This window comes from Arachis hypogaea, chromosome 5 (genome assembly GCF_003086295.3).
Source record: "Arachis hypogaea cultivar Tifrunner chromosome 5, arahy.Tifrunner.gnm2.J5K5, whole genome shotgun sequence".
In the NCBI taxonomy this organism is placed as follows: domain Eukaryota; kingdom Viridiplantae; phylum Streptophyta; class Magnoliopsida; order Fabales; family Fabaceae; genus Arachis; species Arachis hypogaea.
Window position 1 is genome coordinate 87,516,025 of NC_092040.1, and position 27,910 is coordinate 87,543,934.

Below are 27,910 nucleotides of genomic sequence, written 5' to 3' on the forward strand. Positions count from 1 at the left end.
TATTATAGTGAGTGGTATTCACTAATATTAATTCTTTGTAGATTTTTATTTAGTATTAACTTTATCTTTTATATTTGTGCATGTCTTTATTTAGTCTGATTAAAAATGTTTTTGTATACAAGGATAATGTTTTTTTTTCCTTAAAAAAGCCCAGGAAATACTACTTAACCAAGGAAGAAAAATAAAAATGGAAACCTTGTTCAAGTGAACAACCACCAAACTTATTTGTTTATTACACTAATGAATGAATCTGTGCTAAGTACAGGAAATAAAATTACATTATACATGCATAACATAATATGTACCATTATACATGCATAATATATACTGAAATTATTTTTTACATGTTAATCACTGATGTTAAAACAAATTTTCATTTCATATTATATAATAAAAATACTTTCTTATGTTAATTTTTTATTGAGGTTATATATTATCAACTTTTATCTAACACTGATAATATAATAATAATTGTGTAGTGTAATAAATTTCATATCAAATTATAAGGCAAAAATATAATCATATAAAGACATTTAAATTTGTAATACATATTTAAATATAGTTATATTAATATAAGATTTACAACTAAAAATAATAAAGTTGAGTCGGTTATATTATTACAATATTTTGGGTCTATATAGTTATGGATTTTTTTGTCACGATAAAAAATCATGATCATAGATTCTATGATCACAATTTTTTACCGTAACAAAAAAAAGAGGACTATGGTCACAGTTTTTTAAAAAGTGTGACTATAAAAAACCTATAGTCACAGTTTTTTACCGTGACAAAAAAGGTCTATGGTCATAATTTTTTAAAAAAGGGTGACCTAAAAGAATCTATGGTCACGGCTTTTAAAAAAAAGTGACCTAAAAGAATTTATAATCATGATTTTGGGGAGTGACTTAAAAAGGTCTATAATCACGATTTTAAAAAATGACCTAAAGTTATCTATTATTACGGTTTTATGAAAGAGTGACTTAAAAGTATAATTACAGTTTTGGAAGGTTACCTAAAACTATCTTTGATAACAATTTTGAGGATGACCTAAAAAAAATCCATGGTCAGTTTTTGAAAAAAAGCAATCATAAAAGACATATAATCACGATTTTGGGATGGCTTAAAACGACCCAAAAATTTCCAAACCTCCTCTCCACATTCCCTATCCATTGATGATAATCAAACTTAACAAACAAAAAAAGAAAAAAACCACGAGTTCTAAGTTCAATTCCTAACTCCCGTTCTCTTCGTGACCCTAGTCATGGAGCTTCTTCCTAAACCTATTTCTTAACTCCAGCCATTGAGCTTCTTCATAACTTCTTTTAATTCCTAATCCTCTCTCCCAGCCACATACTTTCTTCCCCTCACGCACATAGTATAATTATTTTTTAAGGTATTATAAATTATAATTTCTAGATATATTTCATATTAATTCCATGTTTATTTAGTTTGATATTAGGATTATTTAATCTTTATGATCAAATTATATCATTAACTTATAAATATATACTTTTTATTATACATTCAGACAACATCTGATAAATATAAATTTAATTTATTATTCTTGAGTTATTATTATAAATTCTAATATATAATGAATCCTATTTCTACTATAAAAAATAGATTGAAGATTACAAACAAATGTTTTTCAAAAAAGACGGTAAAAGATATAATTCATCAATCTTTGCTAAGTATATATGATAAAAATATTATTGGTATATTAAAATTAGTCATTAACTTAATTTATTTATGTATAAATACATAATTGTTTAATTTTATTTTAATATATATTTTATATTTCTATATATAGTTTATATAAATAATTTATTTAATGGCATTTTTTTATCCTTAGCGTAGTTGATTTATAATACATGTGCATGTATATTATTTAGTATATCTGTTAGACTGTTACGTTGAAATTAAACTTGGAACGGAACTATAATTTTTAAAATTATTTATATAGGAAAATGAATTAGAAAATGGAGCAGAAGAAAAGTGAATAACAAATGCATTAAAGTCTATGCGTTCTTCAAGTACCATAAGTCTTAATATCTTCTTAAAATCTGTAAGTATATATATACTTCAGGAAAATAATATATCCAAAATAAAATTTTTTTATTATTTTTATTTGTTATTTTATTTTTTTAAAAAAAATATTATACTTATTTTTTTCTAACATAATTATTTAGAGATTTTGGTTATTTTATTTTATTTTAAAATTCAAAATTATTTTAATAATTAGTATAAATAAGTAGTATTGTTCTCCTATATACAATAACATAAAATAAAATTTTTTTATCTTTTCTTTTCTTTCCATAAAAAAATTAATACAAAAATTTAATAGTTATTGAAATTTTATTTTTTGCACTAACTATTAATTAGTGACTGAAATCATGAATTCGCATTGATATTTTTCACATCAGTTCTATGGTGACATAAAAAGTAGTGGCTAAGAATGGCCAAGAGTTGACTAGCTTATAGACGCTCCATCCAGTTCTCTGCAAGTCTACCGTGGGTTCGAACTCTTATCCCAAGGATACAAAAAAGATAATTATACCACTAGACTGAAATACTTTTTACTATTATATTTACAAATTATAATATATATAACAATCTTTTCTTTTATTTATATTCAATTTATTTTAATTTTAAAATCATCCATTTTAAAATTAATTATATTTTATTTAACTATAAATTTTATTAAATATATACAAACTAAAAATATAAACAAAAAAATTTTATTAATCACAATTTTTTTTATGATTATATGATATCTATTAATATTATTTTTTCAATAAATACTTGTAGTATATAATAATAGGTAAAGACTCACATGCAATTGTCTTCATATAAAATTAATAGTTGAAAAATTTTAGATGATATTTAGTCAAACTTATCAAATCATCTAACGGTTTTTAAATATCAACTTCACATAAAAATAATTGTATGTGAATTTTCACCTATAATAATATAATAATACAATAAATATAAACTAATTAATAAAGTATTAAAATTTGATAATGATAATTATTTTTATAAAAACAAAATATAAACTGGTGTGAATTTCTTTTGATTTTTGAAAATTTTTTTTTGGTTTTCTAAAAATTTTAAGTTTGATGTTCTTTTCATGTTTTTGAGTTCTTTCAGTCTTTAAATTTTGTTCTTTGTGTTCTTGTAATGTAGGATAGACTTGTAATTACGTTGCCCAAAAGATATTTTTTATGTTTGCGTCTCACAAGTAAGTGGACAAACTTTAATAAATTATTATGGTTCCTATTTTTCCTTTTCCTAATACTGGTCCAATATAAATGGTTATAAATTTGTGAAACAAAATTTTTTTTCCATTTACTGAAATTAGCTATCTTTTGTAAAAAAAAAAAAATCTGTTTAGAGAAAAATTTATAATTTAATTCTAATAAATAAAAGATTATTTTTAAATTAGCACTCTTTCACAAAACATAATATAATATTGGAAGGGTTTTTGGATGATCATGCTTCTCCATATAAAGTTAGTCATTCTCTTTTTTTTTTTTGTGTTAAAATACACAACCAATCAGAAGATTATATAGTGGAGGAATATGTTCTAGAAGATGCACATTCAAAAGCATAAAAATTTTATTGAAATAAAAATTCGAATTCTAATTTATAAAAAGGAAAATTAGAATTATATTATTTTAAACAATTATATTGAGTGTATACTAAAATTATTTATTAATATAAAATATATATTAAAATAAATTAAATAATATCATGTTTATATAGAAATAGTAATGTGCAAAAAATTTTATTTTATTTTTATAAAAATAATTATCATTATCAAATTTTAATATTTTATTAATTAGTTTATATTTATTGTATTATTATATTATTATAGGTGAAAATTCACATATAATTATTTTTATGTGAAGTTGATATTTAAGAACCGTTAGATGATTTGACAAGTTTGACTAAATATCATCTAAAATTTTTCAACTATTAATTTTATATGAAGACAATTGCATGTGAGTCTTTACCTATTATTATATATTACAAGTATTTATTGAAAAAATAATATTAATAGATATCATATAATCATAAAAAAAATAAATTATAATTAATAAAATTTTTTGTTTATCTTTTTAATTTGTATATATTTAATAAAATTTATAGTTAAATAAAATATAATTAATTTTAAAGTGGGTGACTTTAAAATTAAAATAAATTGAATATAAATAAAATAAAAAATTATATATATATATATATATATATATATATATATATATTATAATTTGTATACATAATAGTAAGAAGCATTGCAGTCTAGTGGTATAAATGTAACTGGAGCAACGATTTCTACGAGGTGAATACTTGAACAATTTTCCCACTGAATAAGCTAAACAATTCTCTCTCTCTCTCCAATTTATTATTCAAATTCAAAGTTAATACTTAAAATCGTCCCTGAAAGATACCTCGATCTCCATATTAGTCTCCGGAAAATAAAGTTAATCAAAAGAGTCCCCGAAAGTGACATGAGTTAATCACGTTCGTCCTTCCGTCATAAAAGGAATACGACGCCGTTTTGAGCGAATGTCCAGATAGACATGATACGGCGTCGTTTTGTGGAGAAAGTGGATTCAAAACGTTGCAGAGTGGATTGACCCTCTTCCATAACGAGTATCTCCATGTCTGGCTCCAAATTGTTTCGTCTCCCTCAAGCCATGCCTTAACCCCTTCACCTTGCATTCGAACATCGCCATCCATGTTTGTCGTCGTTGGTTGACGATCAAAGCCGAGTAGCTGTTGGTACTGAGAAGAGCGGTCGTCAGCTGTTAGCAACATTGATTGTGGAAGAAGCAAGCGTGACGGTTAGAGGTAAGCATTAAAGTTTTTTTCTTTTTTTTGAAGTCAGTTTGTAGCCTGATGTCTTAGGGGTGGCGTTCTGTATATCTCTGTCTGATTAGGGGTAGGGGTTTGTGTGACTATTGTTTAAATGTTAGAATGCATTTCATTGAATGTCGTTGTGATGATATTGTGTTATGGGTGTTTCATGTTAATGAGAGTTAGTTTTCGTTGTTGCATGTTTGTTTTAGGGTTAAGGTTTGTTATGTTATGATTGAGAATAGGCAGTTGCAATCTGTGTGGGCTAAGGAGGTTTTCTTGTTTCTGCTTGTAGATGGAAGGTCCTCCGATGACCTTTGTGTTTCACCATGGGGGACTGTTTAAGAAGAATGCGGAAGGAGATATGGTATATGAACCCAATAATACAGAGGTGTTGATGGGGGTTGAAGGAGACACGCTTGACGCCTTCTTTGTAAGGGGTTATTACAGGGAATTGGGTTACATTGAAGCTGGAAATTGTTGGTGGAAAGATCCTGGAGTTCCTCTTTCATTAGGGTTGAGAAGCTTAGTCACAAACGCAGACTTGGTTGCCATGTGCAAGGATTGTAGGAGAAACCACAATCTGATCAATATCTACCTGGAGCATTGTATCTCTCAGCCTTGTATAGTAGACCAGATTGAGGAGGAAGTAGTGAATGTGGAAGCAGAAAGGTTGAAACAGGGGAAGTGCAGCTCCCAAGCTGTGAAGAAACCCACAACAATTGATCCTCATTCCCAGAAGCAAACCTCTCACTTCAACAGAACAACCTCACAGCCCAAGTCACAGCCCAATCCAACAATGAAGCCCATATCTGAGCCCAATCAACCAAAGGTGAAGCCCATGTCTCAGCCCAATAAAGCAGCCCACCAGCCCAAGAAGACAACATCTCAGCCCAAGAAGACAACTGCTCAGCCCATGAAGCCTGTTCCTCAGGCCAAGAAGACCAGTTATCAGGCCAAATCAGTCCCACCTCAATCAAATTCATCATTAGAGGCAGGCAATAACTCACAAGGGGCAAAGGACAAACAAAATAGCAGTGGCTGCAGAGTCACAAGATCTGGAAGACAAGTGAAGGAAGCTCCTCTCCAGGAAGATGACACTGACTTTCATGACTCTTATGAGAGTACTGAAGATGAACTGTATAGGCCTCCAAAAGTTGTAGGAGACAATCTCTATAGTAGTGAGAGTGATAGTGACTCTGGAAAGGGAAAAAAGTGGAAAAAGGGACAACAGGTCTGAAGTCAGAGAAAAGCAGAAGCCCCCTAAGAAAAGACTAGCTGATAAAGAGATAGACACTGATGATTCCAACTATGAGGGATCTGAAGATGAAGAAAGTTCTGAGTCTGGTATGTTAATTCCATTAGGGTTAGTTGTTTCATAAATTATTTTGCAAATGTTAGGGTTTCTAATGTGTTAAACTTTTTGTTACCAGATTTAGATGATAGTGATGCTGCCTCAGATGCTGACTCCTGGCATTCAGAGGATTCTGATAAGGTGTTGGAGTCTGATGAAGAATCACCAGCTGTGTACCCTCAGTTTAATGAAAAAACAAAGTTTGGAGAGTTGAAATTCGAGGTCAGTATGGTATTTAAGTCTAAGTCTGAATTCATGCAAGCAACTAGAGATTATACAATCCAGTGGGGTAGAAATATTCTGTTTTCAAAAAATGACAAAGTTAGAGTTAGGGCTGTCTGTACGCCTGAAGATTGTCCTTGGGTAGTTTACTGTGCATGTAATAAGCAAGATGGTTCTTGACAAATTAAGACATTAGTAGATAGTCACACTTGTCCAAGAAGGAGGAAAAACAGAGCTGCAACCCAAACCTGGACTCTGAGTAAACTAGTACCTAAGCTTAGAAAACACCATCGATTCTGCGTGTGGCATTTATGGCGCAATTTCTCAAAACAGTGGTCTAGTACTGAACTGAAAGATATGGTTTGGGAATGTGCTCGGTCTAGGACAACAGTTGAATTCAACAAAAACATGAACAGAGTGAAGCTAATTAATCAAAAAGCATGGGAATATCTTGATAAATGGCCAAAAGATGCATGGACAAAGGCCCACTTCAGTGAACTGCCAAAGGTGGATAACATATGCAACAATGCCTGTGAGTCTTTCAACGCAAAAATCAAGCATGATAGGGGCAAGCCGATTCTGACATTAGCTGAGGAAGTAAAAAGAATCATCATGAAGAATATTGTTGACAATCGGAAGAAGCTAGAGAATTATCAAGGGATTCTCCCCCCTGTTCAGCAGAGTAGACTTGAAGCCATGACAGCGTTGTCTAGCCACTGGGCTCCTCAATGGTCTGGTGATGAAAAAGAAGAACTGTATGAAGTTCATGGCTGGCCAACCAATATGGTGGTTGACCTGGAAAAGCATACATGCAGCTGTCGTTTTTGGCAACTAACAGGTAAAAAATTCAACATTAAGTTACTGTAATTTACTTTTATGCACGATCTTCAAATAATGATTGGTTTGTCTATGTAAGGGATGCCGTGTATGCATGCAATCTCAGCTATACAGGATAAGAATGACAAACGTGCTGAAGACTATTGTCACGACTGGTTGAAGATGGAAGCGTACAGGAAGACTTATTACTTCAATGTGAATCCAGTGAAAGGTCAGGATCTGTAGGAAAAAACTCCACACCCATCTCCCGTCCCACCACCATTTAAGGCAAAGCCTGGAAGACCAACGAAGAAAAGGAGAAGAGACAAAGAGGAACAACCCACTGGATCAAAATCAAAGATGAAGAGGAAGTATAACCCTATCAGATGCATGTATTGCAGTGAGATAAGACACAAAAAGCGAAGCTGTGCAAAGAAGAAAGGTACCGAAGCTGAGGAGCATGCTAGGCAGCTGCAGCTGCAACTAGCTCTGGTTGCCCCTGCTGCAGAAGGGGCTGCCCCTGAAGCAACCACTGTCCCAACTGAACCTAATCCAGCTCCATCACCAACACAGACTCCAACAGTAATTGATATTAGCCAGTGTGACAGTATACCACCAACCCAAGAAACACAACAGGTAATCTGCCATATGTGATTCATTTTAAACATTTGTTATTTCATAAATCTCATTTCTTTAATAAGCTAAATCTAAATCTAGATGTACCATTATATTCTATAGGAACAACTCACTGCTAGGCCATCAAAGTTAAAGGTCATTAAAGGGAAAGCCAGACTTCAGTCGTCTCCTAAACCTACTGAAGCCGCACTAGTCGCTGTCTCTGCTGAGACAATCAAGGGGACTAGTTCAACCACTGCTAAAAAACTGGCCGACTTTATGACCTTCGTTCCTACTCCCGCCTTCAAGCCCCCAAGAAAGACTGATAAATGACTTTGATTAGTGTTGAAATGTATTGTGGTTGAATTTGTTTTTTGTGTGAGGATACTTTATGTTTTTTTGCACAGGTCAATTGAAGTTACATTATCTACATTTTGGTTATCTATGTCACTGAAAGTTGTACTATGCCCTTTTATTTTGGTCTAGGATACATTTTAGGTTATGTATCCTCATGTAAAAGCTTATGACTTTGATGTGGTCTATTTCCTATGTTAAACCTTTTGGTCCTTAAAAAAATGTGACATCTAGCCTTCTATGGCAACTCAATATTTAATAGTACTTTGACTACTCAATGTTTAACACTACTTTCACTACTGATTATGTCCATTCCTTAGTACATGTTACTTTAATAGTCATCCAAATTGGTTTGGAACCTTTGAATTGGATTGTGTTGTCTTCATATAAAAAAATCAAATGCAACATCTATTCTCATTCAATGGATTCATCTCATTACACCATGAAGTGTTTGAAATTTGCTTTACTTGGAACGAGATAACAAACTACAAACAATCATATTAAGCACAACTACCACAAACAGGAAAACTATTAACATTTTCAATGCTTTTACTTCAGCTTCCAAGCTGCCCAGTCTCCATGCCACCTTCAACCTCCATTCATCACAGTCACTATCAACCTGCAGCTCAGCCCCATAATCTTTCTTTGTTCCACCTTGGCCCACCCTTTCATACTCATCATCCTCAACCTACTTAAAGTAGTTGCAGTGACTGCCCTTCTGAAAATTCAGAAATCAGAAAATAAAAAATTAAACAAAATTCTAACACACAAAACAACATCAAAAACCCTTAAAGTCTTACACAACACTCACCCGGTACCTTGGACATGCATGGAATAGTCTATCTGGGTTCTCTGCTGTCCCAGATTTTCTTATCGCAGCCTTCAACCCACAAAAACATGATTCCTCATGGGGTTTCCTCCTGCTTCGCATTGAGGCACTGGAACCATTATTGTCGTTTGAGAACAACGACACACCACCACCACGGCCTCCATTTCCTGCCTCCATCGTCACCCCAAACCACCAATTTGAACACGAACCCAGGCTTATGGCCATCTGATTGATGAGGGCGACCTATTTATCATGGAATTTAGGATTAGGTTTCAAACACTTAGGGACTTATTTGAACTGTTTTGTCAAACTTACCTTGTCAGCAATAGGTCATGACACGTGGGCCTCTTCCACGTTGGAAGCTAACCACACACATTAGCAACCGTTAGCCAGGTCACCAACGGAGTTAACGGAAAGACGAACGTGATTAACTCGTGTCATTTTCGGGGACTCTTTTGATTAACTTTATCTTCCGGAGACTAATATGGAGATCAGAGTATCTTTCAGGGACGATTTTGAGTATTAACTCTTCAAATTAAAACGTGCGAATAGGGTTCAAGGGCAAAGTTGTTTTATAAAGATAAGAAGTCTAAGATATTTCACATAATATCTCCTATTTTTATGTATTAGATATAAATAATTACTTGGCTTATAGTTTTTTCCTCCTTATTAAGCTATGTATTTTAATTTTCTTACTTTTTTATTTTTAAACTAGTGGGAGCCTTCAAAGCTAGAGTTGGTTAGTAAAGAAATGGTGGATCATAACTTTACAAATATCACTGATGACAATGCATGAGAACCTTTACAACTTTCTAAATGATCTCATTCTCTAATCATAACTGCCAGCAGATTATAATTATTAAATTCAAGATATAAGCTCTAATAAGCTCTAGCGGGTAAAGGTTAAGTGAGGAAAAAAAAAAGGATAAAGGTTGAAGGTTTTAACTTATATCCAAAATCTTGTGCTTATATAAAGTAAAGCAATTTATAATGCTATATGATAAAACAGTATACTATCGATTGAGTTATGTAACTAATCCTACTTAGTGGGGGGATAAAGTTATGTTATATATATATATATATTTGTTGGGTATAATATGCTTCTTTCATTCATCTTGGAATATGAATTATATGTATATAACTATTGACCAAATTAGAGTAGAGAAAATGAGAGCAAAGAGCTAAGTAATATGATGAAGCGATAGATAGATATATATAGCAATGTGCATAAATAGATTCTTCTAAGTGGAATAACAAACTTCACCTAATGAATATATAACTCTAACTAATTACTAGAGTTATTTATATGATTATCCTTAATACTCTCCCTCGAATTTAGAGTGAATGCATCACTGACTCTAAGTTTGGACTGAAATTTTGCAACTAATATGATAGAGATGAATTTTGTTAGTATATTGACAATTTAGTCTTAACAACATAGAGAAGATTCTGATTTACCATGTCTCTAAAAAAGTGTAAGTCAAGTTCTAAATGCTTATAACGGTTGTGTAAGATGGGTTTAGCAGCTAATTGGGAAGAGCTCAAATTATCACAATATATTGTTGGGGAAAGAGGATGAGGAATCTGAAATTCTTGCAACAATTATGTGATGGAAATAAGCTCAGACAAAGTAGACCTCAAGAGATCTATATTCGACTTCAGTGCTGCTGTGGCTCAACTTTGTTTGTTTTTGACATTTTCAAGAAACTAAGTTGCTCTTCAGATAAATAGAATAATCAGTGACTGATTTGCAGTCATTCATATCACTACTCCAATCTACATCTGCAAAAGTAAAAAATCTAAAATCAGTACACTTGTTGAAGATTAATCCATGATGTACTGTACTTTTTAGATATCTAAGAACTCATTTTGTAGCTTTCTAAGGTAGAAGAGTTGGGACATGCCTGAACTATAAAAATTTATTAATGGAGAAGGATAAATCGGGTCTTATTGTAGTGAGATATTGTAAAGCTCCAATAGCAGAGCGATATAATTTGAAATTTTCAAATAGTTCTAAATCATTAAGAAATAATTTTTAATTAGAGAGCATAGGAGTAGGCACTAGGTTTGCTTTTAGAATTGAAACTTTCTTAAGAATTTCATGAACATACTTTTGTTGAGATAATAAGATCCTGCCATTAGATAAGTAGTTAGTTTCCAAACCAAGAAAATAATTAAAAGTTTTCAAATCTTTAAGAGGAAAAATAGTTAATTTATAATAAACATTGTTTTTGTTAATTAAACACGAAGTGCCAGAATCTTTAATAATAATAACTGTTCCATTACCTATGAAGAGATGGTCATAATCACGGTTATAGTTAGGAGAAGAAAGAAGATTGCTTGGATCATTAGTCACATGATGGCTTACACCTTAATCAGGCAGCCAAGATGAAGCATTAAGAGAGAAAGGTGCTGTAAGGTAAGCCTGGGATTGGTGGAAAGATGAAGAGGGTGGTGGAGGAACAATGTTGGAGTATGGAATTGGTGTTGCTTATGATGAGGATGAAGATGAATTAGGTTAAAAGTGTTGATCAAATCAAAAGAAACAATTCCAAACATGTCTATTGCGGCCATAGATTTGGCAAAAAGGCCTATGATTGTTCCAAGAAAACATTCCTCCTCTTTGGGATCTACCTCCACGACCCCGTCTTGTTGAGCTTCTTCATCCAATGTTGGTGTTGGTGTTGAAAGTTTGTGAGAAATTAGATATAGCCATACCTTGAATCGAGCATATCATCAAATACAATTAGAAAAGATTCTGCTTCGCTAACACTAAAAGTGCCTAGTCTTGACATAACAGAAGTTATATATCCACTATTCTCTTCAGGTAAACCATCTATAATTGATTGAATATGATCATCATTTTGCAATTTGTATCCAATTGCAAGCAAAGAATCCACAAGTTTGTGGATCTTGTTCAAACACTCAGAAATAGAACCAGTTTTTTTAATAGATTTAAGTTGAGCTTTAAAACTTTAAACACAAGTTGTAGAGGTTATAGAGAAGTAATTCACCATGGTATTTCAAGTATTAGCAAAAGTTGTAACACCCTACCACACAAAGCATTACACCTAGGATGTAACACAGAGGTTGTGAGGCGCTACGACCTCTAAAATAAAATGTGTACATATAATAGTAGAAGGAATATAATAAACTATGAGTCTTAAAAAATGGGTAAAACAAAAATTGCGAAATAAAAAGCACAACGCTCTAGAAACAGAATAACTTGCGTGTGAAAAAAACTATATCTATCAAACATAAAATAATAAAAGTAGGAATAGAGAGCCAAAAATACAAAATAACAAGCTCCTAACTCCGCACACAACCCAAATGTACATAAACAAAATCCTGTTTCTCCATAAATCTCTAAGAAGATCAAAAGGAATAAGTTATCTGGATAGTAAGCTAAGTACATACATATACATCACTGTACAACAAAATAACTCAGTAACCACTTCGCTTCAGGAGCTCAGACACCTAACGAGACGCCTCTCGACCTGCATCTAAAAAACAACAACATAATATTGAATGAGAACCGAAGGTTCTCAGTATGGTAAAGGTGCCACACACATAATAGATAAGGTCCTGGAAATGCCAGAGGCAATCCTAGAACGCCGACACTCAGATTATAGAGCTTAAAGTATTAAACAGAAGCCATGAAAGGTGATTTTCTAAGAGTATCTAAACCTAACTTAACTTAATCTTAAATCTAAGTCTCATACTGCCATTCCTCCATACCTCCAACTCCATTATGCATTTCACAGATAAATAAATAGATAAAGGCAAGTACAAGAAGGTTACAAATACTACAGGTAACACATACACATTTGACATGGCAAGTACATTTAGGCACACCCAATTAAAGTACAAGCAAGTAATTCAAGTAATATGCATATGATGCATGCTTGTCCTATGGCTGATGAGGCTCATCTGTCGGTTATCCAGCCAACCTGACAAGTCCGAAAACCTTAGACTGTCCCCCAACGTGCATCCCGAAGAGTCTATGCATAGCTTTTTCTCAAATAATCAATATTGCTCAATGGGGGTTACATTCCCGGAAATTTGTAGTGTCCGGTCACACTTACGTCGTAGGGTCAACAGAGTATCGAGCTTTCAAACTGATACACGTGGTGGCAAGCCACGACACTTTATCTAGGGAATCTCGTATCTCAGATCATTAAATCATTCAAGCCAAATTTCATACATAATCTTTCATTAGAATATCCAATCAAGTATCATATATGACTTATCCGTAACATCTCATAATCAATTCATCACTTTTCAACTTTACTTCACCTTCAAGTTATTCTCATTTCTTAACTTCATCTTATTATCAGGTTTAACACTATTATTTATGACCAATGGAATGAAAATAGAGGTTTAGTAGTTTGAAATAGGTTTTAAAAATCTTAAAAATCATGTTTGCTGGAACAGGTGCCACGCGTACACGTGGGATTGTAAAGCGTACACGTGGGCCATGCGTACATGTTAGCGTACGTTCTTTAAAAAAAGGCGGATGCAGTAGCAGAGTTACAATAGCAGAATTGAAAAAGCAAAGCTGCAGGATTAGTTATAAGCACAATTTATAAATTTAATCTTCCGATGGGTATAACTCAATCGTTTTAAATCGTTTTTCTTTCGTTCTTTGAACGGCATAAACTTCATGAGTCAAATTTTCATTTAAAACAAGTTGAAATCAATTTGGGGTTCTGAAAGCCAAGTTATAGCCCGCCGAAATTCAACCCAAAACCAAAATTTTCAAACTCTTTAAACCTCATTTTCATCCATAATTTTCATTCCACTCACTTTCAACATATCAATTCCAACACAATTCCCAACAACACCATTCAACCATGATTCCTTCCAAATTAACATAATAACAATCACCATCTATAATCAATCACTAACTATCCAACAAAAACCAACCAAATATATTCATCAACAATAACATTCAACACATTCAACCATATTTCTTTCCAAATCAACATAACCACCATCCATAATCAACTACTAATTATCCACAAACACCAACCAAGTATATTCAACAACAAATTACTAAACATTAAATATACACCTGCATTCCAACTTATCCTATGGTCATCTAGCCTAAGTTTTCACAGAACATTATATATTAAATGCAAGAAATCTAAACCATACCTTCGCCGATTTTCATGTAACGACCAAAGGGATTTATTCAAAATTAAGACAGCCCCTCAAAATTCAACAAATTCTAAGCTCAGGTTCTTCCAAGTTCCAATATTCATAATTTCAAGCTCCAATTATTTATTCATAACCTAATACATATTTATAACACATATATATCCAATTTAACACTTAAAGCTCAAATTCAATGAAATTAAAATAGAATTATCATATCCTCACCTTACCCAAGCTTCACATAAGCAAGAGTAAACGTTTTTATCAAGCTAATTGGATCCTAAAACATCAAAGAACAAAGAAATTCAATACCTCCACTCAAATTCCCAAAAATTGGGGAAGAAGAGGCTGAGAATAAAGAATGAGTTACCTATGAAATTGTTCCAGTAGAAACGTAGAGCTCGATGCGGTGGACGCGTGGCCATAAACGGTGCAGCAATCGGAGCTCGGACGGAAAAACTACGGTGAATTGAAGTTTGCCCAGGGTTTTCGGCGTTACTTTCTCTCCCTGTATGCTTCAGGTTTCTGCAGCCAAAACGAGGAAGAAAAGGAATGTGGGCTCATTTAAAGGCTGGCCCGGTTGGGCCCATAGTCTAGTTTAGGCTCGGTTCAATCGGTTCGGCTTGCTCGGTCCAATCTTGGACCGTTTTCTTCGAAATTAGTGTTAAAATTCTCGTTTCGATGAGCTCTATCCTAATTTGATATAATATTCGCGTTTCTAATATTTTTTGTTAAAAACTAATTTACTGACTAATTATCTACTAAGTGAAAATCCTCGGCTAGTCAGTCATATAACGGGGTTTACAAAGGTAGTGCAATGAAAAACCTTATTCTTGAAGTTATTTGTCATTGAAGCCATAAGCCAAGTGGTGAGGGACAAATCATTTTGGCGCCATCTTTGATACTTTGTAGATTCTTTTGTTGTGGCTAGATTTGAACTCTTTTGAGAAGTCTCACCAGGTGTTGTGCTAGCAAAGGTAGCATCATTGTTGGAGTTTGGATTGAATTTTGAAGGTGCTTTTGAAGCATCCAAACGATCTTCCATGCTAAGAACTAAGAAGTTGAATAGTAAGTCATGCTTGATGCTTCCAAGTATTATAGTTGTTATCATTAAGTTTTTCTGCAATAAGAACTAGAGCAGGTTTTGTTGAAGAGGAATCAGATAGCATAGTAACACCATTGTTGTGCAGCAGAAACAATAAATAGAGTTTTTGTCAAAAAGAAAGAAAAAAAAAGAAGATTCAAGAAGGTTCAAGATGAGGCTCTTGATACTATATTGAACAAACTAAAGCAGAGAAAATGAGAGCAGAAAGCTAATGCAAAATGAGAAAGGTTTAGAATATATTCTTCTATTGTATTGTACAAGAGTAATAGATAGATATATATAGCAATGTACAGAAACAGATTCTTCTAAGTGAAATAACAAACTCTGCCTAGTCAGTAATATAACTTTAACTAACTATTAGACTTTTTTACATAATTATCCTTAATAATAATACTACTGAACGAAAAGTATTTTTATCAGTCATTTATTTTATGTTTAGTCACAATAAAAATAATTGCTAATATATTTATTGGCAATTGAGATTAACTGTCTTATGTTATTGTCACTAAACAAATATTTGTTATGGTGTAATATATGTAAGTTTTTAATTGTTTTCTAATGTAAATGCATTAATTTGATAATATTTAACGTGTTAAGTAAATAGCTATTATAATTTATAAAGCGTTATATCCGTTATAGATAAAGAATAAAACGTGTCTTATAGAAGTATAGATATCTCTTTGTTAGAGACTTGACAAAAAGGCAAAACTATGATCAATGGTTTTGAAAGAAAGCAATTGAGATAGAGAAGATTGAATGAAGGTGTAATTTGATCTCAAGTAAAGTGAATTACAACATGGATAGTTGTTTGAGGCATTACAAGATATAACACAACACCCTGCACAATTAAGCACCAATACCCTTCATAAGATTAAATTAACTATGATATAAAGTTTACCTAGTGCCAGGAAATATGAATATATATTAAGCAGCTGGAAGCAGAGACAATAAAGATTTCATAGGAAGAGTGAATCAGTTATTACATTATTGATTGACTCATCAGATCCATAAAAGAGATGACTATGAATTGAAGATTCCAATTTAAGATTGTGAGAACACACCAAAAATTGGATTGATTGTAGTAAAACCACCATCCACGGCTAGATTATGACCACTGATGTACTTGGACTCATCACTAGCCAAATACACTGCAGCTTGTGCTACATCTTCTTCCATCAAATGAACACCTTTCAGATTTGAATAAACATTTAAGCACCCTTCCTCATCAAGTTTGAAGAACTCTTTACCTGCATCATTCGCAATAAAGTAAGGAGACAAGCAATTCACTCTTATCCCAAATTTGCCAAGATCAGCAGCTGCATTCTTTGTGAGTCCAATTAAGCCATGTTTGGAGCTTGTGCATGCATGAGTTGCAATCCCTCCAACGCTTGAACTTACACTCCCTACATTTACAATACTACCCTTTTTCTCTGGAATCATCACTCTAGCTGCATGCTTGATTACCAAGAAAGGTCCTATGAGGTTAACCCTAAGAATGCGCTCGAATTCGGATACATCATTGTTTATAATGCTAGGATTACGATAATCATCTATTGCTGCAGCGTTGTTCACAATTATGTCTAGCTTTTGATAGTTTGATATTGCTATGTTAACTACATTCTCGACATCCTCTTCTTTAGTTACATCACAATGTACATAGGTTGCGAATTCAATTCCTATGGTATCTTGGAGTGCGAGTCCTTGTTGATCTCGAATGTCGGCAATCACAACCTTGGCGCCATGTTTGCAGAATATCCTTGCCATGCACTCACCAAGGCCCCTAGCACCACCGGTAATCAAAACCACCTTTCCTTCAAGTCTAAGCAAAAATTTTAAGGTACAGAACAATACAATCTTGGTATGAAATATAATAATGATTAATAATTTATGAGTTTAATTAGATTTTTTTAAATTATTTTTTTAAATTTTCATTTTCATTTTCAAATTTTAAAAATAGAAATTTAAAAATTAATTAATATTAACTAAGTAAAATTTAAGTTCCTATATATATTATTAATCAATACTTCAAGTTGCTAAATTTAATATAGGTAAAGTATACTTTTTGTCTCTGAAATTTGACAAAAATTTTAAAAATATTCTTAAGTTTTATTTTATTTCAATTTTATCCAAAAAATTTTTATTTGTATCAAATATACCCTTAACGGCTAATTTTTCAAAAAATTTAAGACCAATTCAACAACAATTTTATAAGAACAACCCTCAACACAAGTAAATCAAGCATAATTTTTATGTATTATTGTTAGATTAGTCTTAAATTTTTGAAAATTTAGCTGTCGAAGATATATTTGATGCAAATTGAAAACTTCTGTAATAAATTTGAAACAAAATAAAACTTAGTAGTATTTTTAAAACTTTTACAAATTTTAAGAACAAAAAATATATTGTATCCTTTATTATATATCAATCTCAACAGGGAACTAATTTTCAATTTGCCAATATTATCAATTAAGCCAACTTTTTTAAAATTATTTTTTTATCTGTCTCACGTTTTTTTTCTCCCTAAAATATCATTATTATTTCATTAAATTTTAAACTTTAAACTCTAAATATTTTAATAAATCCTAAATTCTATAATTATGTTATATAATATGAATTTAATTTTGATATATTATAGTTAGTATAAAAAAATTTATACATGTATTTAATTACATAACGCTATATTAATAAAAATAATTATCTTTTACATTAATCATATAAATGGTCATTTAAAAAAAAAGAATGTGTTCGTGCAATCAAAATTAAATTCTTTATAATATATTACTAAAAGTAGATAAAAACTAAGTAGTCATCAATAGTATGTTAGTGTGTGTTGTGCGTATAATTGAAATATTTTAATTTGTGCATATATATCGTCATATATCTCGTATCTATATATTAATTAATATTCATTTTTGTAGCTTTTGATGGTTAAAACAAATATATAACAACAAAAAAGCATACTAGCTAGGTTTGCATGTATTGGTAGTTTTAATTTGTTTGTCATACCTTTTTGCATCGTGAGCAGTATCTGAAAAGCTCGCAGTTGCCATAACAAAATATATATATATATATATATATATATATATATATATATATATCTCTGCAAGATGGACGATTTAAGTACTTATATAATAATCCAAATTTTATAAATGCAAGACAATAATTTTTAAGATTATCAAATTGAATTATATATAATTTTATGCAGTTTTCATAAAAACTTGCAAATTAAAATTTTAAAGTAAGAAAACTAAATTACACCAATATCGCTTAAGATTAAATAATTTTGTATATGTTAGAGATATAATAATTTATATTATTCTTTTTTATCCGTTTAAACTTTTGTGAGAAGTAATTTTATGACATAGTTTTAAAGTTCTATGTTTTAAAGGTCTAGAGTTTGATTTTTGGTGAATGCCAAAAAATAAAAAAAAGCATAAAGCAAATAAAAATAGAAAAGAAAATTTATGTAAAAAATTAAACAAACTCAAAAGAAGTTATTTTTTGAGAGAAGGTATTAAAGATATAATCATTCATGTTACGTCCTCTTATCTCCTTGTTTTTAGGATAAGTAGTTTTATGACAATGATATTTTTAGAATAAAATACTAAATTTAGTCCCTAATATTTAAGGCAAGTCTTAATTTCATTTGAAACGTCCTATTTTTTAAAAGTATCCTTTTTGTCTATTGTGATTTTTTTTATAGATAACAACAAAAATCGTAATTATAGTGATTTAAAAGTGAAAATAAATAAAATAATAATAATAAAATAAGATAATAATAAAAAAAATATTTTAAAAAGAAAATATTTTAATTTTGACCAAAAAATTAAAATAAAATATTTCTCATAAAAATATGACGTTTTAAATATTAGTAACAAAATTAGAACATAATCTTAAATAAATGTTAAGGATTAAAACAATAATATAATTTACTCTATTTTTATTATATATTATATATGTAATTGCTGAAATTTAAGTGATATAGTGACAACATCACTGCTGTTTTTTTTATATAAAATATAACATTATCATTTCTCTGGTGAATATGATGTTAATATTAATCTCTTAAAAAGATTAGTATAAATAAATCTAACAGAGCATATACTATGTGTACCCAAATAATAATTGAGCACAAATAATAGCTTGACTGATTGGCTCTTTAATAAATAAATAATTTAGGTTAATTTCAAAATTTAAATATACCAAAAGTATACGAATTGTTTTGACTAGTTCACGAGTTAGTCTTATATAATATAATATATATAAAGAAAATTATGAATTATATTTCTTTCTTTTAGTATATGCATGTTCTGTATGATTATGATGATAGCTCATTTTTTAAATATTTCAACTTAAATTTTAAAAGAAGTGATTACATATATTATGATATCAAAATTTTTTAATTGAAAATTTAAAATTTAATCTTTGTTAAATTTAAAAAAAAAAATAGTGTAAGATAAATAAAAAGAAAAAAATATCAATACAAAAATTTATTTAAATCGAAAAACATTTTTTAACAAAATATATTAGAAATATAATTATTTATGTTTTTTTACCAACTTTAGGTTTTAAAAAAATGGTATTATGAAAAAAAAAAGTAACATAAACCTTATAATAATATAATAAGTTGAAATTATATGTATAATGGAGTGATATGTCAAGACCGCCAAAAATGTCAGGTTAGTTGTTCTTACCTTATTAAGTACTACTATACGGGCGAGGAAATCCACAACTCTTTTATTCTCAAATTATTTGATAACTCATCTCTCGTTTCTTTGCAATCTTTGTGTTAGGCTGTTAGCTCTTGCTTGGTATTTATTGAGTAGCAGCGACTATATCAACAAGAGAGTTCCTAAGCATAGTGTATATACATTTTTCTAGCTACCTAGCTAGGGTGGGTAGTTTGTGTAACACGTTTAAAAATAATAGCCATATCTTCGAAAGCGTGACACAACTGCACAAGATTTAAAAATCGTAGCCATTATCTTTAATTATTGGTATGTTTTTTAAGCGTAGTTGTATATTCACCAAAGAATATGTTTAAAAACGTAGTTATATGATTATGTATACAACCACTTTTTTAAAGTGTGACAATAATTAACCGCGTGACAACAAAATAAGCGCAGTTATAGTTCAATAAGAACGCATATTGATAAAGTAACAAGTACGCGTGGATGTAATTCCTGTAAAAATATGACCATAGCTAAAAAAAATATGGCCGAAAACTATAGCTATATTTTTTTTTTCATTTTTGGACACGTTTTAAAAATGTGACAAATTTTTTTTATAATAAATATATATTAAAATATAAAATATATATTAAAAATAAATTAAAAAAATACGTGTATTCATAGTTTCATATGCTATATGTTACAAAAATGACTTCGCTAGGTTTAATAGACCACGTGTTAAAAATTTTATAAACATTTCTTGAGCTTACCTGTATTTTTATCTTTGGCGAGATGATTGATACCTAATTTATCTAAAATTTAATGGGTTTTTACTATTCTTTGCTCATTATTTCGTAAAGCACTTAAAATTTTCAGTGTAAATTAACTTAATTTATATATAGATAGTTATAGAATTTTAGGGTAAAGTATTAAATTAGTTCTCTACGTTCGGGTGTAATTCTATTTTAGTCTTTAAGGTTTAAAGTATTTTATTTGAATTTAAAAAAGTTTCATTTAGCTACAATGTAGTCTCATCGTGAGATCAAAGTTAAATAATTAATAGAATATCCTACATAAAATAGTACTAAAAACAAGATCAATAATTTAGAAAACAAGTACAAATTCAAGAGGCACAAAATTAACTGTGAATGTATTAATATATTTATTTATTATTTTTTTAATAATTTAAATAAAATATTTTCTATAGAACTAAAGAGAATGATAAATAAATATATTGATGCATCCACGATTAATTTTGTGCCTGTAGAATTTGTATTTGTTCTCTAGATTATTAATATTGTTCTTGCATGTTGTTATATATGACATTTCGTTAATTATTTAACTTTGACCTCACAGTGGAACTATATTGAAGTTAAATGAAACTTTTTTTTTATTCAAATAGAATATTTTAAACCTTAAAAACCATAACAGGATTACGCCAAACATAAGGAATTAATTTAATACTTTATCCTATAATTTTATTTGTCCTTATCAATTATATAAAATTACAAATCATACATTTTTTTCTCTCTTACTAACTATGAAGCACGGACACTTTGCTGAGTTGTCGTGTCTGCGTATCGGACACGACACTCACCAACACTCGTCCGACACGCATGTCTGCTGTATCCAAACCGTGTCTCAATAAAAACTAAAAAATTCTTCTCCGGATACACTTGGACACACTTAAATACCATCACGTATCAGCGTATCCGGTCTTATTCTTAATATATACTCTTAAAATAAATTTAGATATAGTATATATTATTATTTATTAAAACAAAAAATATTTTAAATACTTGATATAATTAAAATAATACATTAAAAATAATTTAAAAATTAATTTATATTTTAATATCAATAAAATATTAAAATATCATTATGATTTATCTAAAAAATATTTTATATTTTATAAGTATGTGTATATCCGTGTCATGTAAAATTTTAAAATTTGCATATCGACATGTCCCGTGTCGTGTCGTGTCCCGTGTCCATGTCAACGTCCATACTTCATAGCTTACTAATTTGTTTTTCTCTTTCTCATTTTATGTCTATTTACCCAAAAATTACTTGAACTCATGGACGAGATTGAAAGATGAGGAGAAGCCGTGTGGGAGTGTGGTGAGATAGGGTTGGGCTAGAGAGAGAAGTATGATGATGATTGAATTTGGTAAAAAAAATGTTGGGTGTTTAAATATTAATTTTAAAGATATAACTAAAATAAATTTAAAAATTAGGGATAAAATTAAAATAAATTAAAATTTAAAAATATTTTTAAAATTTTTAATAAATTTTAAAAATAAAAAATATATAACATACATTTAGGCTGTGTTTATTTATATGAATAAGATACTGAGACAAGAATATAAATTCGTATTTAACAAATGAGATATAAATAAAGACAATGTATTTAAAAATATTGAATTAATATATATTTGTTTTCATCCTAATAAAAATGATATAAATTCACTAATAAAAGATATAATTTATTTTTTTCTTTTGTTATTCTTATTAATTTTTTATAATTATATTTTTTAAAATTTGTTTAATAAAAAAGATAAAAATAAATTAAATTTTTATAATTTATTTTATTTTATTACTAAATAAAATAAAAAATACTAAATTTATATTTTATTTATATTTTATTTATAATATCTTATCTTATTCTATTATAAAAAATAAAGGCAGTTTTAATAAGTGGAAGTAAAGGAGCCAACTCCGATCCTTCATATAATATAGAGTCAGAGAGATTTAATGTTGTATTGAAAATTGCAATTTGAACATATGATTCAGGGGTTTTTTAGGGTAGGTTTGCTGGTTTGGTATTAATGATGTTTTTCAAAAGTTGATTGTTTCTGTTAGTTAGTTTTAAGTTTTAACAAAAAAAAATATATATTATATATGTATATTAAAAATTAATTAACAAACTAGTTATTTTATATTTATATATATTGACATGTATTATATTATATATTTTTAATATATATTCTGTAACCGTGATTATTGTTTTTATATACATGTTTAGACCTTTGTTATTCTCTTATTTTATTTTTTATCCTTTTGCGTGTTAATTAGTTCACGAGCGTTTCATTATTCTTTTGATTATATATATAGAGATCGAGAGCGTCGTATTTTGCTCAAACATGCAATTTTCTATATATCTCATTCAGAATTGTGTCATTATATAGAAACGAACAGTAGTAGAACTAAATTGCACCATGGCTCTGAGTTTTAAGTTTGACACAGAACCAATAAACCAGGTTTTTTTCTCTCTCTTCTTTAAATATTTGTTTTTCGTATTTCATTTTCTATTAAGTCAGGTGAAGTCGACTTTACGTGAAATTGAGATCTAGGAATCGTTTGATGAAAATTTACTTAAATCAATTAAATCATCTAACGGCTTTCAGGTATTAATTTTACGTGAAGTCAACTGTATCTAAATTTTCACCTTCTTATTATTACCATATGTTGTAATAGTTAGAAACTAAGATAAAAGATTACAGAAAAATATATCGTTATATTTATTATGATTTATATATAATACAAATTACAGTCTATTTATAAGTATAAAATAAGTTAAAAATAATAAAAATAACTGTTTAAAATTTAAATTCCAATATAAATTTAAGTATTTAAATACTATTGCAACAGTAATAATGGTTCACTACAACGTCATTGCAGGTACTTTTCGGAGGAAATTCTTCTGTGAAGCTAGTGATACTAAATAGGCCTCATAAGTTAAATGTCCTTAACTTTGAAATGGTAAGTAATTTAAATAGGTGATTGCTACGATATTTAAAAGTATTAGTCTAATTTATTAAAAGAAGTTAAAAATTAATATTTAATTTTAAAAATATAAAAATAAATAATTATTAAATATTCAAAAATTGTCATAAAAAATAAATTAATAGGTAAAAATTAAATATCAAGTTATAGACACTATAGAACTTACCATTTAAATATTACATTGTATCTTTTATATAATAGTATCACTTTTTTGGTATCTATAACAAGAGTATCAAGTGTGAACACAGAACACTATTTTGATATTAATACTTTTTATTAATTAATATATTTAAAAAAACTTTTAATTAAAAAAATAATTTAAATATATACACAATTAATTATAGCAATCGTGGTATATGAAATTCATACCATAATGCACGAAAGTGATTTTAATTTGCGCACTCTCCTTTTATTTGACCTCAGTAATTAAACAAAAATATTTGTTTTCATACAGCTTGTCTTTTCGTAGCAACTTTTTAGAACCGTTATCTGTATAAACAATAAATATAATAAGGATGATAACGAGGAAGGTAAACTTTTTGCAGGTTTCTCAAATTTTAAAGCATTTAAGGATGTATGAGGATGACTCGTCAGTTAAACTTGTAATATTGAAGGTAATTAAAACGCCATTTAAAATATGAAAAAATATTAGGTGAATAAGTTATTTTTGTAATAAGTTTAATTAAATTATTTTTTTATATGATTTTTAATTTTTTAAGATTTAATTATTTTAGTGTGTTTTATGATTTTATTAAATTTTTATATTTTTAATTGATTTTTATACTACTTTTAATTTTATAATTAGATCATTTTCAGTGTAAAAAATATTAAAATTAACTGAATATCTTTTCGTAAATTAAAAGTATTTAGAATTAAGAATATAATTAGATCTTTCATCACATATTTTTTATGAAAAATATTTTGTTGATTTTAATATTTTTAATATAAAAATGATCTAGTTACAAAATTAAAAACTGAGACCCAATTAAAAAGAAAAAAAACTAAGTTAGAGATCTAATTACAAATTTGACAAAGCTATAGAAACTAGATCGTAATTAAATATTTCTTCAACCAATTTTTATCATACTAATAAATTATTAGATTAATTTTGTTGAATTTAGCTATGGTTTCACTTCATTCACCTGTATATATATATATATATATATATATATATATATATATATATATATATATATATATATATATATATATATATATATATATACTTTCTTATAGTTATTAATAATTTTGTTATTATTATATGTTTGTTTTTATAATTTAAACTAAACAATATTTGGCATTTATATATATTGGTGAACTAATATGTTTCTGAATTTCTTTCCCAATGTTAATTAGGGTAATGGAAAAGGATTTTGTGCCGGAGGTGATGTAGTATCAATAATTTCTACGTCACTCATAGGTATAATACTCAAATAAAAACCATCAACATAGATATAATCAAAATAGTTAATATTTCGATTTAATTCTTGTAATATTTTAATATTACAATTTTACTTAAAGCAATCGTCATTTTTTATTTATTCCGAAATTTTATGAAATTTGAATTTTAACTACTTTAATTTGTATACAACATATAGAACTAAAATATTTTCTTGTAAATAATGATCAGATTAATCACTTTTACATGCAAATGTGATAATTGGATGTTCATCATGTATTATGTAGTTTAAATTTATCAAGAGATTATATATTCTAATCTGTAACCCTTACTTTAATAATCTAACTAGGACATTGGACTTACCCTGTGAAATTTTATGGTAAAACACTCATTTTGGACCATTTGGCAGCAACCTACAAAAAGCCTCTAGTAAGTTTGCATTCGCTAATAATAATTAAGAATTAAAATTTTCAAAATTAAATATCATTTTGTAATTCTTAATTATTATCATACACCATTTTTTTCAATTGTTGAAAACAGGTATCTGTGATTAATGGAGTGGTTATGGGAGGAGGAGCGGGTCTTTCCATGAACACAACCTAATAAGATCAATTTCAGCAGAAAATTTCATCATCAATATAACAAAAATAAAATTAGGTTTCTAGTATGTGATATTATAAACTGAATTACCAAAATATATATTATGTTCCAATAAAAATATATAGGATGCGACATAGATTATATAATGTTCTGATACATAAATTTACGGTACAAGAGCGAAGGTTTCACCAATCATATCGTGTTCTTTTACACAAAAGGCCTTTCATCACATGTATGCAAAAGAATAAAATTGGTAGTGAAATTAAAAGAGAAAAACTAATGTGATCATTTTAATAACCACTAATTCATCAACTTAGTTTGATAATTATATAATTTTTGTTTCAAGTTGATGCTAAAAATAACAGAAAAATCCCATAGTCTCAGAAAAAATAGAATTGAGGGTCGTTGAAGTCGAAGTGTTCTTTTTCTTCCGTTAAAAATTTCGTTACTTTTCGTAAAAATGATCAAGAAAAAAGTCACATTAGGTCTTCACTTATAAAAACAAGTATTGATATTTGATGAATTATTATTATTATTATTATTATTATTATTATTATTATTATTATTATTATTATTATTATTATTATTATTATTATTATTATTTGTAGGTATTTGCAATGCCAGAGGCACATATAGGGTATTTTCCAGATGTGGGTGCAAGTTACTTCCTATCTAGGCTTCCTGGCTATTTTGGTAATTAACTAAATAACTCAAATGCTTCATTTTATATATTATATGTATATATAGGAAAAACATAAATTACTAAATTATTTATTCTAAAAATTTAAATTAATAATAAAATCGGTAATTATTATATATCTAACACACCTTAGACACATCATATATCTATAAAATAATAATTATCTACAATTCTTACTTTTTCATAAAAATGGCCTTATTAATTAATGAATCAATATGATTCTTTATTTGCTAGTTTTACCAAATTATTATTTGCAGGGGAGTATTTAGGGTTAACTGGAACTCGTTTGGATGGAATAGAAATGGCAGCATGTGGATTAGCTACACATTTCGTCCATTCCACGGTAATATGTATAATGAAAGATTTGCCTCTAATTATTGGATTCATAACAATAATGTAACCATATATTTATTAGTATATTTGTTTTGTTTTATTTTCATTCTATGTAATAGAAGCTTAATGCATTGGAAAATGCTCTACAAGCTATTACTTCTTCAAATGTATCAACAGTTTCTGCTTTAATAGAAACTTTCACAGAGAAACCAACTGTGAAACAGGATAGCCCTTTCAAGAGGTAATTAATTATTACGTCATTAAGAATATTATTATTCTTCTTTTTATTATATATGTGTGCTATATATTTGATAAAATTGACTAATAATAATGCATTTCAACTAATTAATCCTGTTCTCACTATGAAAAAAAGATTGGAGATTATAAACAAATGTTTCTCAAAAGGGACAGTGGAAGATATAATTCAATCCTTGGTAAGTATATATATTATTTATTATACCCATAATTATATATCTGTTACATTGAAAAATTGGAATGGAATTATAATTTTTAAAATTATTTATATAGGAAAATGAATTAGAAAACGGAGCAGAAGAAAAGTGGATAACAAATACATTAAGCTCTATGCGTTTTTCAAGTCCCATGAGTCTTAAGATCTTCTTAAAATCTGTGAGTATATATAAAATGATCATTTATCTAAATTAAATTCATCGTTATTGTAAATTTTTGCACTAATCTATCTGTATGCATTCATGCTTTTTAGATCAGAAAAGGCAGAATAGAAAACATTGAAGAATGTCTTTACAGGGATTATAACATCGCTTGCCACCTCAATCGAAGAACAGTAAGCAATGATTTCTACGAGGTAATTAAATATTTAAATAAATATTTTTTCCTATGAATAAAGCTAAGAAAGTTTAGCAAATAAATAAATAGTTCCGGGATTATTATGTAATCAATATGAACTAATTCAATATACATCCCATTTGGTTATAATAACTACTAAGTATATGAAGAGATTGAGATTGGCTTTATTATTTGCCTCCTAATAAGTTTCTCTCTTTTTATTTTTGGCAAATTATTCAAATTAAAATTTTTGGTGAATAGGGTTCAAGAGCAAAGCTGTTTGATAAAGACAAAGCCTAAGGTAAA

General features: G+C 28.8%; 2 protein-coding genes and 1 long non-coding RNA gene across 3 annotated transcripts; 1 reads left to right on the top strand and 2 right to left on the bottom strand.

Moving 5' to 3' along the window:
* Positions 1-12,042: 12,042 nt before the first annotated feature.
* LOC140184596 (uncharacterized) lies at positions 12,043-14,742 on the bottom strand. Its single transcript, XR_011881679.1, has 3 exons — positions 14,575-14,742; positions 14,430-14,484; positions 12,043-12,550 (listed from the first exon to the last, which is right to left on the bottom strand). It is a non-coding gene; the product is annotated as an uncharacterized lncRNA (long non-coding RNA).
* A 1,319-nt stretch (positions 14,743-16,061) lies between these two features.
* Positions 16,062-17,211, bottom strand: LOC112803655 (secoisolariciresinol dehydrogenase-like). The gene has a single exon (XM_029298724.2). The coding sequence runs from the start codon at positions 17,071-17,073 to the stop codon at positions 16,351-16,353; it is 723 nt and encodes a 240-aa protein (XP_029154557.2). The 5' UTR covers positions 17,074-17,211; the 3' UTR covers positions 16,062-16,350.
* Positions 17,212-23,197: 5,986 nt separating this feature from the next.
* Positions 23,198-27,904, top strand: LOC112803656 (3-hydroxyisobutyryl-CoA hydrolase 1-like). The gene is made up of 10 exons (XM_025847139.1): positions 23,198-23,239; positions 23,661-23,741; positions 24,311-24,379; positions 26,373-26,457; positions 26,722-26,807; positions 26,917-27,038; positions 27,171-27,231; positions 27,326-27,427; positions 27,522-27,623; positions 27,866-27,904. Exons 1-10 carry the CDS (start codon positions 23,198-23,200, stop codon positions 27,902-27,904), a joined length of 789 nt encoding a protein of 262 aa, XP_025702924.1.
* The last annotated feature ends 6 nt before the right edge of the window (positions 27,905-27,910 follow it).

Excerpts from the sequence above, each read along its gene's own strand:
- LOC112803655 (XM_029298724.2), bottom strand. The coding sequence starts at position 17,073 with ATGGCAAGGATATTCTGCAAACATGGCGCCAAGGTTGTGATTGCCGAC.
- LOC112803656 (XM_025847139.1), top strand. The coding sequence starts at position 23,198 with ATGGCTCTGAGTTTTAAGTTTGACACAGAACCAATAAACCAG. Across the intron at positions 27,232-27,325 it reads AAGATATAATTCAATCCTTG|GAAAATGAATTAGAAAACGG; the intron begins GTAAGTATATAT and ends TTATTTATATAG. Across the intron at positions 27,624-27,865 it reads TAAGCAATGATTTCTACGAG|GGTTCAAGAGCAAAGCTGTT; the intron begins GTAATTAAATAT and ends TTTGGTGAATAG.